At 36.1% G+C, this 17,516-nt stretch overlaps 1 protein-coding gene and 1 long non-coding RNA gene across 2 annotated transcripts; both read right to left on the reverse strand.

The window, feature by feature from the left end:
• Positions 1-2,697: 2,697 nt before the first annotated feature.
• Positions 2,698-4,529, reverse strand: LOC109012482 (transcription factor MYB62-like). Its single transcript, XM_018994152.2, has 3 exons — positions 4,020-4,529; positions 3,793-3,922; positions 2,698-3,627 (listed from the first exon to the last, which is right to left on the reverse strand). The coding sequence occupies exons 1-3, from the start codon at positions 4,168-4,170 to the stop codon at positions 2,994-2,996; spliced, it is 915 nt and encodes a 304-aa protein (XP_018849697.1). The 5' UTR covers positions 4,171-4,529; the 3' UTR covers positions 2,698-2,993.
• A 3,691-nt stretch (positions 4,530-8,220) lies between these two features.
• LOC109012483 lies at positions 8,221-15,603 on the reverse strand. Its single transcript, XR_001999453.2, has 4 exons — positions 14,975-15,603; positions 12,384-12,464; positions 9,342-9,478; positions 8,221-8,780 (listed from the first exon to the last, which is right to left on the reverse strand). It is a non-coding gene; the product is annotated as an uncharacterized LOC109012483 (long non-coding RNA).
• Between the last annotated feature and the right edge of the window lie 1,913 nt (positions 15,604-17,516).

Below are 17,516 nucleotides of genomic sequence, written 5' to 3' on the forward strand. Positions count from 1 at the left end.
AGATATACTTATGGGAATTAAGGTGGGCCTAATCTTAAAGATATATTGTAAGTTTCAGATGGGTCAAATACAAGTTCAATGGCTTAAATGATGAAGATTCAGTTTTGATTCATTTGATAAGCTATAGAAAGGACAACAACATGACTTAAAGGTTTTGGGCATTTGAAAGCTTTCAACTTATTTAATTCACTTAAAGAATTTATTTTATTAGTTTAAAAAAAATGAGTTTATTATGGGAAGTACTTAAGGGGACCTTTGTAAGGACATGTTGGGAAATTTATTATTTTATTAAATTAGGATTAGGGTTACTGTAGTCGAGTTACTGTAGCACCGTACAGTAGCCGCGGCACTGTTCACTCAGGGGTGACCATCATATGCAATGCAATTGAGAGAATTAGGTAAGCTATATCCTTTTTTTTAAAAGAGTTGAGGTCACCTGTCCAATAGCGACTATTTTTTAATTTTATTAAAAAACTCTCACTTATGACGGAGGAATACCTTGACAATAAAATAAAACACTTGAGATTTTGCAAAATAAACAAAACTTATATGCCAACAAATCCCAGAAAAGAAAACATCTATCATCATCTAATGTATGAAATGCCAAGCTTATCCATGTGAATGAGTCCCCGAATATTTTCTTGTGAGGAGATAACGTTATCATAATTAACGCCTTGGGAGCCTTGAGGTAAGCTATCTCCTTACTCTCGAGGGAAGCTTAGGTGAGTGAGCCAGACTTTGAGTAACAACTTGCATGTCATATGTTTAGAGTTTGACATTTCACTCTTATAATAATCTCTTGCGATCATCCTAGGATCCAAACTAATATGATATGGAAGTGTAAAGACCTTTCTGTTTTTTTTTTAAGAGGACGGATCCATACTTTTATTAAGAAAGTCTCACTTAGTGCAAAACTAATTGGCTATTAGTGAAAGAAATCATAGTGCAGAACTAATTGACTTTGTCGTGTGACTAAAATGCATGGGCCATGTTGTCCGTTTCTTTATCCATCTTTCGGCCATAAATCAAGGTGGATAAGTGCTATCTGTAAGTGATGATCATGTCCTTGTGAGTGCTAGCTATTAGTTTCCTTAGGAAATAATAAAACAAAAACAAAAAAAGAAAAGAAATATACGATTCATTCGTAGTTAGCTAGCCAGCCAGCCACAAGGCTGCTGATCAAATAGGTGGTACTGAAAACGATATACCATTTGAACATTTTATGGGACTAACAAAACATCAAAGATCTTTGGCTTCAACTAGTCATGGCCGTCATGTCCTTGGAAATCTTTTGAATTGCCTTTATTTTACTGCTAGAGAACAAAGTCCACAGTAGTACTTCCCCAGATTCATCTGCCTTAGATAATTTGTCAGTGTTTTCAATAATATGTCAATAGTTTTCTTCCTTGATTTCTGTTAAGTTGACTTACGATCGTCCCGTTAATTAAGCCAAGACTGATGATCAGAATAGCTAGCTTTATGGTTTAATTCTTACTAGACTAGTCAAATTTAGCCATCAATACTGTTGGCAGTAGTAGTTTCTACATGCATATCAACTATCTATTAGGGCGGCCCCCTGTGAAAAAGCATATGATATTGAGGGTTTTTTTCTTTTTTTATCTTTTTTAAAAAAAAGTAACACAAAGTGGGGGGGTTTGAAAACTTTATCATACTTTTTTCTATTGTTATTGTACTTCCCTCACATCATTGTATGTGAACTTTGATGATTGAAGTCACTCATCTAATGCTGATCAACACCACATAATACAGATCAACAGCATTCATAGTTTCTCGAACCTTTTTTGAGTTCTATATTCTGAGAACCTAAATTTAGAATGGTTATAAGCTCATCGTATGCTAACTGTGGTAGATATGTAGAAATTAAGGATGTTGAAACAATTGTTTTATGAAGAAATTTAGTCATGCAGTAGCCAGTCCTTTTTTACGAGTATGATGTCTTTTCTACATCACAGAGGAAATGCCGGTGGTTAAACAGAATTCAGAATTCTAGGAAACTTGAGGCATGTCATGTCAAGTACATATTAACTGGATTTCAATGGCAGCATGGAAGCATGAGAATAAGAATTGCGAGTTCTTGAAGAATAAGAATATGCAATCTACGTGGATGCATTAATTCTTTTGTGTTTTAGGAAGCAAGAGACTTGATGCAAGTTGTCTACCTTTCTGAGATCGAGATAAGGGGAGAGGGTGGGTATATATGACCTATATAATTTCCAGGTACCTCCACAGAAGACATTATAGTTCTCTTTCTCTGCTATTTTCATCCTTCTTGAAAAAATAAAAAATAAATAAAAAATTTCAAAACTACCTTTAGAAAGTGGCCGCAGATGACATGGTCCACTTTTAATTTTCCGGTGAATTTTGGCACCAGTTCATTATGTTTAAGTTTTGGCACTCGAATAATTTGAAGAAGAGTAGCGTTTTTGGGGCCCTGCCTGCTTTAGAGCACCTTCACCAAATTCACCGCCCTTTCCTAAGAAACATGTCCGTATGATATGTGCCCCCACAACTAGATGTGACTCCACCTTTCTTCTCTTTTGACGTCACTTCTTCTTGATCGTTTATTCCTTTCTTTGATTGGCTACTGCTACATAGTTGATATCACCATGGCTTGTATTACAGTGGTCAAGTTGCAAATAATTTCAGTTACTTGTTGAAAAATGCAGTGATAAAGTATAACAACCCAACTGAAAAGAAGATACATTTGCTTCATCTATATACAGTCTTGTCCAACTCCTACAAACCCCATTATGGAATCACTCATTACATAACCATGCACCATTAAAATTCATATTTGCTTTAGATTTTGAGCTAACTTAGACATTCTTCAAACTTCAATATTGGAGTAGTTGAGTACATCAAGTATCAAATCCTATTATATTAACTAAATTATGATGACATGTGGCTCGAGCCTCACATAATCAAAAGATCACCCATTGAAGATGCTCCCCTCACCTGAAACCCTTAAACTGTTACATTTCATTCATGTTCCATAAAGAATCTGCCATGTCGTCAGAAAGCCAATCAACGCCTTCCATATGGCAACCCAACAGAGAGTTCTCAGAGGTGATCATTGCTGACGTGGGGTCCAGCATGAGAGTCTCCATGTCATAGCTTCTGCTTTCTACAGAGTAAGAATTAGCTAAATTTGGATGACTGTAGATTGTGTTGCCGAAGGCATCCAAGGTATCTGCCGGGTGTTCATGGGCTCGAGTGCTTTCGGAGATTTTCATGGAATCTGAAGTATGAATGATTGGGCTTGTAAATGAACATGAATTTTCATTGGGATAACTCGAAGTGTGTATCAGCTTTCTTGGCGGGGAAAATGAGGATGAAAGAGAAGCAGCTGTCGGATTGGGTGACAGAGGAGCCGAAGAACTCCGGGAATTCATGGACGTCGTCAATGAAGAATTAGAAGTAGGGGAAGCAGTTTGCTCCATCTTCTGTATCAATCTTGGCATCCAGAAACATTTAACTGCATCAAGGAACCTCTTGCTATTAGACTCAATATTAAGTTGGCGTGCCTGTTTTTGCACCCTTGTTCTCCAATAGTTCTTGATTTCATTGTCTGTTCTTCCGGGTAGATGTTGTGCAATCTTTGACCACCTGGGTTTCCAGTGTGGAATTCCAAGTTAATCGTGACGAGCAAAATTTGTAAAAACAATAGAAAAATCAACCCAAAACTCTTCTCAGTTCGAAGTAAACTTCAGTCCTGAATACTATGGGGTTTGGGCTTGCGTGTGTGTGTGTATAGGTAAGCAGAAATTTCACCTATTACCCCACTTGGAATGGAGTTCAAGAATCATAAGCTGTTCTTGTGGAGTAAGGTTCCCGCGCTTAATATCGGGTTTTAAATAATTCAGCCATCTCAATCTACAACTTTTTCCAGTCCTCTTTAGTCCTGAAAGTGGAGAGGAAAAAAAAAAATTTGAATCAATTCAAATGAAGAAAAGAACAAAGTATATATCTTGTTTATGTGATGGAATGGTTCTGTTTACCTGCAAACTTAGCTAACAGATTCCAACGACCTTCCCCATGACAGGCAATGTGGTGGATGAGCGTACTGTCTTCTTCAAGTGTCCATGGACCTTTCCTTAGCTCCATATCTTCTTCATTAGAATTGCGAACCTTCTTTGTATGTGCAGGCATGGCTGCTCTCCTTGTGTGAGTTTCTGTGTGTCCTCCTGTATCTGTGTCTGTGTGTGCACGTATGTGTGCGTGTGAGAAAGGAAAAGGAGGGAGGGTGGAGTTGTGTGCAAAGTTGTTCCTTTTCCTTTTCTTTTTCTTTTGTTTTTTCTGTGTTTCGAGTTAAGATTTCTTAAAGTAAAAGCAGGAGAGGCCACATATATATAGAATCCAACATGTTCAACCTACACCTTGAAATCTAGAAAAGTAATCCAAAATTAAAGTTTCTCCACATGCTCTTGCCTTTCTATATTAAAATAGAAAAAGAAAAAGAAAAACTCTTTAAGACTTTTTGAGATGGGTTGGTCGTATAGTGTATAATTAGATCATCGCAAAGATGGCAGATGTAGAGTTGCCTGATGGGATCAATCGGTCCTATATATTATATTCATACATTTAGTTTATAACTCATTTTACAACCAATGCAATGGCGCCACTTCATAATAAATATTAAAATATTTTATTTAAATACCCAATGGGATAACTGATCACCATCTTTAAGTTATAAATTTTTTTCCCCATCATCAATCAATAACGAAGCTGGATACAAGATCAGCTGCATTTAATACTCATTCAATAATGGAGCAAATCAAATGGCCATGATCATCTGATCATTGTATCTGAAGTGGGTCCATCATGAAGAATGAATATTTTTCATGCATTGCATATACTATTCATTTACTTAAGGCCTTTTTATATTCTATTTTAAACAGTTTATATATATATAATCGAATATCAGTTGAGTACTGAGGGAGGGAACTGAAAAAAGCCTCGAGAAGTGGAAGAAAGATAAGACCTTGCTCTTGAAAATGAAATCTGATGTTTCATACGGCCGGGAATGATTCCTTGCATTGTGTCGTGCTTCCAGATCTGTCAAGTAAGAAACGTGATTGACTGGACAAAATATATTCCATGATAAACTAAGCATCTAAACGTGGAAATGTAGGGTATATGTTCAGTAGTGCTGCATTGAATCATGTTACAAGTTTTAATTGTATGAATAGATAAAGTGTGATTGACAGATGAATGCTCCAAGCACAGTAAACTTCTGGTTTTCTCTGTGATTTTGTTCCTCCATCCCCATCAAACTAAAGGCAAACACTCCCCCAATAGATCACAGAATCCATCACATTGAAGCAAATAAAGGCCAAAGATCAGAGTGCAGCTAAATTTGACTATGATACAGTTAACTTTCATGTTGTGTCGGTAAATATATATCTACAGATGTAAAAAGTGAAAAATTGTATTTGCAAGTTTTTTTTTTTTTTTTTTTCTCAGCAACTAATAGATTCATTCAAAAACGGAAACTGTTCCATACAACAAAGAAGCAAAGGAAAGCAACTAAAACACAAAAGTACCAATAATACACATTTTAAGAGGGTGGGTCTTTCCCACTATGGAAATCCAGCAAACAGTTTAGGATTTTGATGAGTGAGATATTTTCAAACTCTAGGTTAGAATGAGCACATTACGCAATGGAATGCACGTATCGATTCTGGAATCGATGTATCTTTACAGCTCTCCATGCTTGTAGGTCTTTGAGCAGAAATCTAGTGTTTCTAGCAATCCCGTCAGTTTCCCAATTAATAGCCTTGTCAGGATTGTTGATGGAATTGATTACATTTAGGAAATCTCCTTCAGTTTCCCAATGAGTAGCCTTGTATTTGCAAGTTGGTACAGAGGACACACTCTATAACACTAACATAATATGATTTGATTTACAAAAGAAGGCGCGGAGAGAGGAGAGGGTGCATCCTCCGTACTGTCTTTTAAGACTAATCTCTAGCTCTCTCTCGACAAAGCACTGGTAAGGGATCATTGAATGTGGCATGCGGGTTCAATGTGGCATGTGAGTGACGGTGGTGGGTCTCAGAGGCTTAAAGCTATGGATGGATTGGCATGAGAATCAATTATTGAAGGTGCAAAGGGGGCCTGTACTCCTGTGAGGGAGTTGATTCTCTTGAGGATAGAGCATTCCATACTGAGTCATAAGTGGAGAGTTTCCTTCATCACAGTACGACACCTTTTTTCTTTTCACATCAAAGCTCTAGATTGCTCAGACTTGGTTCTAGATAAAGTATATGTAAAATCTTGTATCTAAGATAGGTGCGAATGACATGAACATGTTTGTAAATATGGCATATGTTGATTCTAAACTTAAACATATATTTAAGTTAACTTCTGCACGTGTTCCCTTCACAGATTCCCCATAAAAGATACCTTGTAGTTCCTGAGTTTTGTGCATGAAAAAGGCAAAAACAGAATAATTTTTCTCTTCTTTCTATAAAATTAGACAGATTCTCCTTAACGTGACTTTTCTTTTTCTTGGAATCCTACGTTGAAAATCAATGCGAAGGGCCAAGGCATCGTCAGGAATTTTGAGAGGATATATATATATATATATATATATATATATATATATATGTTCTTCAGGAAGCCTGATGCATGGGGAAATGGCCTTTTATTCTTGATCTCTTTCCCCATTTCAAGAAAATCGAATTGGGTTAATTTGATTTAACATTTGATTCCAAGCCTCCGTCATTGATAAAAGCACTCGCATCCTCGTCTGAATTATAATGCCATTTTCACATCGTGTACTGCTGTGTTTACAATTGTTTACAATTGACTTCTTCCAATGGTGACCAAAGAACTGTGCTTTATTTGTCCCATTTGATCAGGACAAAAAACTCGGAATCATCAACAAAGTAGACTTAAAAACTTGGTTTTATTAAAAGACAGCTCATCATCGTCATCATATCCATTCATTATGTGTCTTTCCTTCTATCATTTGGTCAACAAAAATGTTACTCTCACCTACAGTTGGATATAGATTGGGTTTTGATATTTTTATTTTTTTATTTAATAATTAAAAAACTATTTTTTACCAATATTATAAATTTTTTAAAAAATATTTAAGAATATAAAAAAAAAATAAAAAAGTTTTACTCTTATCGTGACCTGTCTTATCGGGACCCGTCTCATGCTGTAGCACTACTGCTCCTAATATTATTAGGAAGTGCAAAGGGTGTAAAAACAAGAAATAATGACACTGTGGAGAATAAGCTAAAACAAATTTAAGTGAAAATACTACATATTGTTTTAAAAATTGATAAGGCAAAACAAATTCAACTATGTTTTCATTGACTCATGAGGCTAGTTTGAAAAGTGCCAACCCCGCGCAAGGACCTGATCAATTATCGTTAGGAGGTCGAACCAAAAACCTATTGTCCTAACTCTTCCATGTCTTATGTTTCCCTCCTTGTAGAACAATTGCAAACACTCTTTTCAAACGAAAAAAGGAAAACAAATCTAAGGCTCTGCGTGAACATGGTGGACTGGACAGCATGAACATCGGTGCCCATTTTATGGCATCATCTCAACGCCAGTTGGCTCATAAATCTTCCATTATACCAGTAAGAGATCATCAGGTGTTTGCTACAAAGGGACATGTAAGAACGATTGTTTAGTACTTACCAACAATTCATGTTTCCTATTCAGCAAACAAATTTATCATATTGGCATTCATCTAACCGAAAGTGTACAAAATCAAATATTAAGTAGTTTGTGTTGTTTCCGAGTCATGCATTTGTTTTGTTGCCCACAAGCAAAGATAGTGTTGGAATGTATATGTCATGGTGGCGTGTGAATGTTCCTCAAAAGTAGTTTCGGTTTCTGAAACAGCTTAAATGTGCCCATTGTAACACCATACTTTGAGGCCCTTTGGGTTGAAAGTAAGGAGACAAGAAATAAGACCACAAAAGTAATGAGGATGCACATGTGTAAGTTTAAAACCTTATATCACCACACACACATAGAGAGGAGCAATGCATTCTAGATTCTATCATCGCTAGTCGTATTTGTTGATGTGGCATATTTTAAGCGACTTTACATATCAACCATTTATAGTATAACAGTCAGTTTAATATGTCATAAAGCAAGTGTGACTGAGAATGACAACATTAAAGGATGAAAAACAACATGTCTCTTAAAGAATATAAATCCTCACTTATCTAATCACTACCATCAAGTGCATTCAAGTGTAAGTTGAGTGGTCAGGTAGCCAATGGTTTGGATGTTCGAGTCCCACATTGGAAAGTGAGCGGTAAATATAATCTTTCCAAACTAAAACTCGTTTACAAACCTTTAAATTAAAGCAATGTCCCAACATGTTATATCAAACCCTTCTCATGTACCGAATGGTATAGTCTGGCTTAACTAACAACTCGTGGTACCAAATTGAAAGGGAGAAATGCTAAATGAGTAAACACTAAACAACACTATCTTCCTACCCCTTGTCATGGTGCACATGAAGATAGTGTGGTGCTTCTACGCTATGATAGGATCAGAGAACAGAAACATCTATATTATCTTATGGCTATCCACTACTATTTAGTTACAGCCATGAACTAATAGCATAAATGGTTTCTCCCAGCATGGAATGAAACTGTGCAGGGATTTCTCAACCCGACGTAAGCCCCATTGTCTCTGGTACCGCAAAAAAATTATATGAAAAGAAGAGATGACACAGCAATTGCCCCGAATAAATAGAACCGAATTCCAGCTCCCAGCGACGCCTGCAATCAGATGTGAAATGATGGTGGTGGTGGTTTAAATGTAAACAAATATAATCACAATGATATTGCTTACTGGTAGCACAACCACAAACAGACTCAAGGTTTGTCTACATTGGAATAAATCTGACATTCAAAACCATGGAGAGATGCTTTTTGCATGAACCACCAGGTATTGGAGATAACAAGGTTTGGGACTAATGCTTCTATGGACGTGTTTCTGTGTGTGTCCATAAGACAGCACAATTTTTAAGGTAAAACATACAATTTGTATAATTAATGATCCCAACTAAAAGAGCATGGAAAGGCAGCAACAACAAAAAACAAGATTCTCTTTGGTGCCACTGGCTAAACCAGCTAAAGTATCAAAAACATGGTCACATTCTCAATCACGTGCAGTAGATAGATAATCATGCAAGCCGAGACAAAGTGAAATCACTGGTATAGCATCTTTTGGTAATCTTGATAACTGTATTTCTACTTGTAGGATGAAGATATTAAAGGATGATGTTAACCCTAAAAGTCTAAAAGAGCTAATTTTGGCTGATAGAATAAAATAGGCACCTTCAAAGGGGAAAATGCAAATGTCTAGAGCATTTACTCCAAGATCGACGAGCACTGCAATACTGAGCCCACGCCCTCTTAGGCATAAGGGGAAGATCTATGAAATCATTAGCCAACCAATCGGACCAAAGGATAAACTGCAAGACCAATTTCAAGAGTTGCATTGTTATGTGGTAAAGAATGAGAAATGAAACTTCTAAACCAAGAGGACATGAAAAGTTAATAATTGAATTGTTTTTTGGATAAAACAAATGAAAACTTTCCAGATTGGGCTAAAAGATCAATAATCTGACTTGATCTACAGAAATTGTTAATTCTCCACAATATATGTGACAAAATGATATGATGGATTTATTATCAAATAGTAGTTATTTTTCTTTTTGGCCCCGTCATCTTCAATCGTTTTCCAATTAAAGAAAAATTCTACTATTATGTTACAATTGCATGAATCGGCTCTAGATCAAGGTACAATGGAGACAACTATGCAAGTTGTCAAGAGCAAAAAGTTAATGGCTTCTACCTAACTCGTATAGAACTCCCATTATCAACTATCTCATGATCATAAAGCTAATTAATAATTGCACTAACACCCAGTGCCAATCAAAAAATAAATAAATAAATAATGGCACAAAGTTCTACTTCACTGAAGGGCACACATCTCTCAATGCATGACCATTCAGCAGAAGGTGACAGATATGAGGATTGCCTTGTTACAGAGAGATGCATCAAGTGCGTGTGAACATAACCATCCTTTTAATAACACCCTTGTACATTACATTCGTATTGAAAATGCAAATATAAATCTCCCGGTTATGTGTTGTGACTCCACAGAAAGATTGCAGCCTTGATCAATATCAAATTTGATATTCTGTCCATAATGTCTTCCAAAAGTATATACTAAACCCACAACATCCAAGGAGGAAAGATGAAATTTAGACACTAGGAAATAAATAGTATACCCTAGAGGCCTAAAAAGATCATACTTCGATGCACTTTACTCTAATGAGGACATCCCTAGGTAAAACATTAGTGTTTCTATTATCTCTGCTTCAAAGCTGTTAAATAAAAATAAGTTGTTTTTAATATGTAAACCGGACAAACCTCCAAAGGCAGAAGACTAATGCAACTTTTTGAACCTTGAGCTTGGGGTAATATTAATGTTTGGAACGATGTTTATATTGCAGGCTGCATAGATTTTTCTACATAATTCTTTATGTGTTTGGTCTCCCAGTCGAGAATTTATGCACTAGGACCATGAGAGAGAAGACACCAAAAGTCCACTGTTGTTGAAGTGTTAAATAATATTGTAGAAATTTTGCATAACATTGGATAAATAAGGCTAACATGTAGATCCTGTTTCCTGGGAAGGGGAATTTCTAATATTGAAGAAATAGATTTATCACGACTTTGATGGAAGTTCAGGAGAGATTTGTACACCGAGAACAGTAAGGGGAATATGCCAATAATTTAACGGTAGCGGTAAGGACTGCACTACAATAACAGTCTTCATTGTTCACTAATGGAATCTGCCTCAAACAAATGCCAGGCATAAACAAGATCATGATCTGTATCTCAATTTTCACCAGCACATGTACACATAATGATATTTTACACTGTGAATGGCATAAAACTGTTTCATCATGCAAAAGCACAAAATTTTGGGATGAGAATATCAGTAAAGAATAGAATAGAATTTCTATTTACCTGGTAACACCCAACATACAAAAGCAGAGCAACTACAGCCTCAATGGGTACATCATCCAGGAAAAGGTAACATGACCCCAAAAGGAATAAGGAGATCACCTGTTACAAGGAGTCTTTTTTTTTTTTTTTTCTAAGCAAACATTTCATAGATAAATTAAGTGATTACAAGATACTAGATTCAATGGGGTGGAAGCCCCCAACAGTCATCCCAAAACAAACAAAAGCAACACAAGAAAAATAAAAAAGAGAGATCTGGAGCCAAAAATTTGGCTCCCCACCCATTTCCCACAAAGGGGAAGCCGCTTGAAGCGGTTTTAATAGACTATAACACTAAGACTACAAGTCACAGTAGATTGGTGTGTGCTGCATTTTGCTAGTATGGACAGGTTGGAGGAGACTTTCACGACCACTTCATCTTGATCCTTGGTTAGGGAAATCGGAACATAGGAAAGTAGCAACCGAAAGATGGGTCGATTCGCCAACGAACAACCGTTACTAGCTGTGGAGGCGTGTGTAGCTCACGTGCCACTCTTGGCAAGAAGGTAAAGGTCGGATCTGAGAGATCCGAAACTATTGGTCCCGATGGTGCCGCGCGTGATGGTGTCAGACTCCCCAAGGCGCGGCGAAGCGTGAGACTCAAGTGCGGTGTGAGCCAAGCGTGAGACGTACAGGCAGCTCTTTTGGTCGATTTTCTTCTACCGCCCGACAGATCGGCTGCTGGAGAATTTAATGGTGGGGCGCGTGGCGGTTGTAGGAGGCTGGTAGGCAGTAGATTGGCACATCTTGGTGCTATGGACGGAAAACTAAAGAAAACTGAGAAAAAAACCTTTGGACAGTTCCGGCGTAGGCCAGACAGGGGGAGGGAGGGAGGAGCCAAAGCTCCACCCCCCTTTGAGCGGAGAGGCTGGGATGATTGGGTCCTTTGGTAGAGAATACAATGCCGCTGGAATGGTAGCGAGTTTGTTGACTTTTATTTTCACTTGTAAAGGAGTCTATGCATCATTGATGCTCCTAATAAGTCGCTCAGAGGTCCATTTTTCAAATAATTGGAACTACCATGCCTTTTTCTTATTGGAAAATAAGATTTTATTGATCAATTGGAACTCCCATGCCTTAAACTTGCCTCTTTCGATTTTTCTCTTTTCTTTTCTTTTTGAAAAGAACGAGACCTAATTTTATCAAAAGGTTTAAAGGCAAGTAGTTTGAAATGGGGATTGCATGTGACAGACTGGACTAGTGATTTTCAATATACAAGTCAAATGCTGCTTCCATTTATCTCAATGGTTTGGAATTGAGAATCGACGAACCAAACATTCATGTAGAGAAGTAAGGACTTACCATCCCAGAAACACCTCCAAGTAATAAAGGTCTCCTCCCAAGTCTATCAACAACAAGAATAGTTGCTCCAGTCATTATCAACTACACAACAAAAGAAAACATTTTCTTGAAAAAACATTAAGAAAAAACAATAACCTTATGTAATTTTTTTTTTTTTGGGGGGTGGGGGGGGAGGGGGGGGGAATGAAATATGATAGTGTATCCATAGATATGTTAAGAAACTCTAGTATAACCTCTCTCTCTCTCTCTCTCTCTAACATGATGTCTACTCATAACAGAAGATGAAGAGAACTTTTACTGTTTTCATATGATAAAAGAAAAATGTACAATAAATATCATCACTTATCATGTGATGAATGTCAAAGTTAAAGAATTTACATATCTTCCACATACTAAGGGACAAAAAGTGGACATGATGAAAATTTATGGTAGTTTGAAGCATATACAACACCTCAATCATAAGTCAATCACTTATGGTTTCACCACAGCTAGAGCCACTTCTACCTTGTATAAGTAACTCAGAATCCAAATTAATACATTTTTCTGATCAGTATAGAACACAAAATAAATTTGGATACTCCAACTTCCATTCGATATGGATTGAAGTATGAATAAATATATGGATGGTCCAACACCTTCCAATTTTGGCAGAAATTCAGAGCTCCCTTGTATATTTTACAATTATAATTGAATCCATATCATAGGATTTTATCGGTATAAAGATGTAAATTAATGATTCTGTCCTTTTTCTTTAAACAAAATACTAGGACGCACTCCATCTTGAGAAAAAAAATAGAAATATAATTTGCACATGAGAAAGATAGAGGGTAATGGGTGGGCAGAGGGCCGTCTGCCCCGCCCCTCATAGAAGACACCTAGCAGGGGTGGGAGGCGGGCTAACCCCAGCGGGGGACCATCCGCCCCACCCCGCATAGAAGACACCTAGCGGGGGCGAGAGGCAAGCTAACCCCAGAGGGGCCCCATCCGCCCCACCCCTGCATGGGCAGGCAGGCTACCCAGCACCGCCCATGCGGGGGCCCGCCCCGCATAGAAGACACCTAGCGAGGGTGGGGGGCGAGGGGCGGGCTAACCCCAGCGGGGCCCCGCCCCACACTCCCACTTATATATTTATTATTTATATATATAAATATATATTAATATTTTACAAATTGTATATATATAAATATATATTACAATTTGTTATATAGGTTGGCCTCCTAGGCCAATCCAATACATGTACAATCTTGTGAACAAGTCTAACAATTTGATTTTTGAAATCCTTTTTCTTAGGAAAAGGTTTAGAAAAAGGTTTTTTGTAAGTTTTCTTATAAAATTCGTCACGGGGTTTTCTCCTAAAACCACCATGAGGTTTAGAAATTTTATGCTTTCTTTTAGATGGAGCAATACTAGGAAGGCCAAATTGTTCACAAAAAGTTCCCATTTCATATTTGGCTTTCTTACTATTTCTCAATTGTTATATACTTTTATTTTTATTTACAATTTAAATTATATAATAATTTGGGTTTGGGTCTACCCAGAAATAATTTTTAGGCCAAATGAGGCATCAGTACCCTTGAAGTGAGAGGGGGGCAGGACGGATGGGATGTCCGCCCCCGCATCCCTAGGGCGGGGATATGCGGGTATCACCCCTTCAATGTATAGATCTAACAGAAAAGACTTATGGTAATCTTGTAATAACAAAACTAGGGGTATTTTTTATATCTCGTCTCTAATCATTCTAACAGTACCAATAACAACTTTCTTTACATAAAAAATGGATTGGACTAAATTGTATGCCTAATAAATCAAATGGGAGGGAGATCAATTTAGTTTATTTGGGCTATGCCTAATTAACTCTCTCTTGTATACTACCCATATACTTGGGTTATGCCTAATTATGAGGATCAATAAATTTTATTAATTATCAAAAATATATAAGATGATTAGCTATTGCAAGATTAATTCTAACATCATATTGTATTAGATAGATCCAAGTTCTTTTACCGCTGAAAAATCCACGTTCTTTTACACTACCAAAAAATTCATTGCGATTTTTTATTCCAAATACTCAACCAAATGGAGTTTAACTAAAAGAAAATATGGCCACTTTCCCAATCATCGAGATTTTCGTTTATTTTTGTTGAGAAGTCTCACACGGCTTAAGAACAAATTCATCCTGATCTTTATAAGGAGTTACCTCACTCCTCCTATTAGGCCTTTTTTGGGAGAAATGAGTGTTTCTATATAGTATCAAAGTCAAGTTAACCTATGACCGATGATGGGCTCCTGCAACCTACCCACGATGATGGTACCGGAAATACCGGCCCACACATCAGGGAGCGTGTTGAGAAGTCTCACACAGCTTAGGAACAAACTCATTCTGGTCTTTATAAGAAGTTATCACACTCCTCCTATTAAGCCTTTTACGGGGAAAAATGTGTATCTCTATAATTTTCCATGCAAAATTTTAGTCAGCACTCAGCAGATATCAATGTCATATTTAAAGGCATGAAAATTTTCAACTGCAAATCTCCAATAAAACATCTGTACAGAAGAGTAAAAATTTCAACAGAAGTCGAATGACTACTCACGGGAGGATTGTAGCAAGAACGGAATAGTGTTCAGAACCGTGAGCGCCATTTCTTGATGTTCTATCGTCTCATGCCCATTACAATGGAACAACCACTTCGAATTCAGACAAGCTCCAAGTTTTCTCACACTTTGTGTTCTGGCACTTCTTTCAAGGCACCCAAAACAAACCATAAATGAACAAACCCAAAAGAGTAATCCTCGAAACAAATTAGTGAAAGGGGTGGGGTTCTAGAGCACAAGGGAATTGATCGAAAACCTTTCCAAGAGACGTCAGCGCGAGCCGCTCAAGACCAGCCACCATGAAAATCCGATCTAAGAAATAGCGAGTAAGAAAGAAACTGCAAATTTGTTCGACTGATACAAGGAGTAGGAATTCGATACGAAAGAATCGAGAGAGATATTTGATGGCAAATAGTTTTACAAAGGAATGAGAAGAGCAAGGCTTTGTTTATGTACGTGGGATTTGACAAAGGGGTCTCATTCGAAAAAGAAAAAGGAGTTTGTAAACGGTAGGCAGCTGGCCGTGGGGGACTAGCGAAGAAAATATGAAATGCGATCACAGAGAGAAGAAAATAGAGGTTAGAGGAGGCCATAAGAGTTCAGAGTCCAGACATGAGTGACTGAAGGATGTTTGGTTGGGTGGCACATGTTTCGACGTTCTTTAATAATTTCAAACCAATTTCAACACTGGTTTTTGACCGTTGGGTTGAGCAAGAGGGGGATTTACGTCCTTTTTACTATACAAGTTACAACTGTTAACTATTTTCATATATTTATTTTCTTTCTAAATATCAATGAAATATAAAATAATTTTTAATTTTTAATTTTTAATTTTTAATTTTTTTATCTAATCATTATCTAATCATTATAAATTTTTTAAACTTTTAAATAAAATATAAAAAAAAAATTATTTAAAAAAAAAATTAATTCTATAATATTTTTATTCAAATTTTTCTCATTCATTTTTTACAATTCAATAAAATATCTATTCAAATTATTTTACTATTATTTACATATATACTAAAATCTTCTAAGTATCCAAACCGACTCTTAGTTATTTTATTATTTCTTTTTCCAACTTGATTTGTCTATTAATTTAAATAAAATTACGTGTACTAAGCTTGTCCAACAAATTTTCTGTAGTGAATTTCTTGCCGGTTACATACATAGAAGCTCAAAATTTTGTTGATTTTGCTATGTAATTTTAAAACCATGATTAATCCAATAAATTGCTCTTGAGGATTTTAAATGATACTATAATCCAAATAAATTAACCTTGATTGTTGGTAATAGCACAATGAAAAATGATAGATACACATCTTTGTTCACAATTATGTTTTAAATGAGGGACATTTTTATAAAATAAGTTATAAAAATAACATCATTTTTCATAAATATCCTCGTTTTAAAATATGATTCTATAAAAAGTTATAAAAATAATTGTGCATGTATCATTACATAAGAATAATATATATCCTACATGAGTAACTATAGTCTTCCAAGTGGTTATGACCAATTTACTACTTAATTGGCATTGACATAATTTAAACAAAAAGAAAAATGTCAAAATAAAGATATAGAAAATATTTCATAATTCTGAAAAATATTTTAAAAAGAGTAATGTCATACACCATACTATCATTCTATTTTTATATCATTAGATAAGATGCGACACATTTATCACCATTAGATGATAAATAATCACTCAATAAAAGATCATCTAATGGTGATAAATATGATACATCTTATATAATGGGATGATAGTGTGGTGTATATAATTTTCCTTCTTAAAAAAATTATAAAATTACCACTTAGTCACAAAAATTTAAACTGATAAAAAAAATAAATTTTATTATTTATTTTATATCTTAACAAATATCCCTTAAAAAGACTATTGTTAATTGGCTGCAAACTAGTTGGAGGGCTTCCATTTTTCATCCTACACGCCTCAACAAAGTCATGGTGAGCGAGGTTCATGAGATGCTGTACATGCACATTCTTGGCTAGCATAGTCATGTTACGAGGGTGGCCACACGGCAGATATTGCAAGATAGAGAGAGAGCTTTTTCATTTCTTGGAAAAATAGTTTTTATTTTTAAATATAATTAGTGTTCTAAGGAATTTTTGCTTTTTGTCATAAAAAAAATTTCTTTCAAATTATTTTTCAACAAAAATAAATAAAACAAACAGATAAAGTAGTCGACATTTAAAGCCATTCCAGGTTTCCTGACTTCGATTAGCTTTAGGTTTTGGGTCATGTTTTATCCGAGAAGTATCACCAAGGTTGGAGATCTTACCATAGGAAAAACCTTGTGCCTATTCTGTTACACATAAATCAGACGGTTGCAATTTGAACAACATTACTACCAAGCTTGTCCTCTGCTACTTCACCAGCTTCTCTGTAACACTACTCTCTGGCATTCAACTTCATTTTCTTCTTTAAAGATCAAGGAGTAAATCACATGGGATTTAATGAGACCCATACACTATTCAATTAATTAGACCATTGGTTCGAATCTCTTGATTTGATATAATCGAATT

Source organism: Juglans regia, chromosome 16 (genome assembly GCF_001411555.2).
Source record: "Juglans regia cultivar Chandler chromosome 16, Walnut 2.0, whole genome shotgun sequence".
Lineage (NCBI taxonomy): Eukaryota > Viridiplantae > Streptophyta > Magnoliopsida > Fagales > Juglandaceae > Juglans > Juglans regia.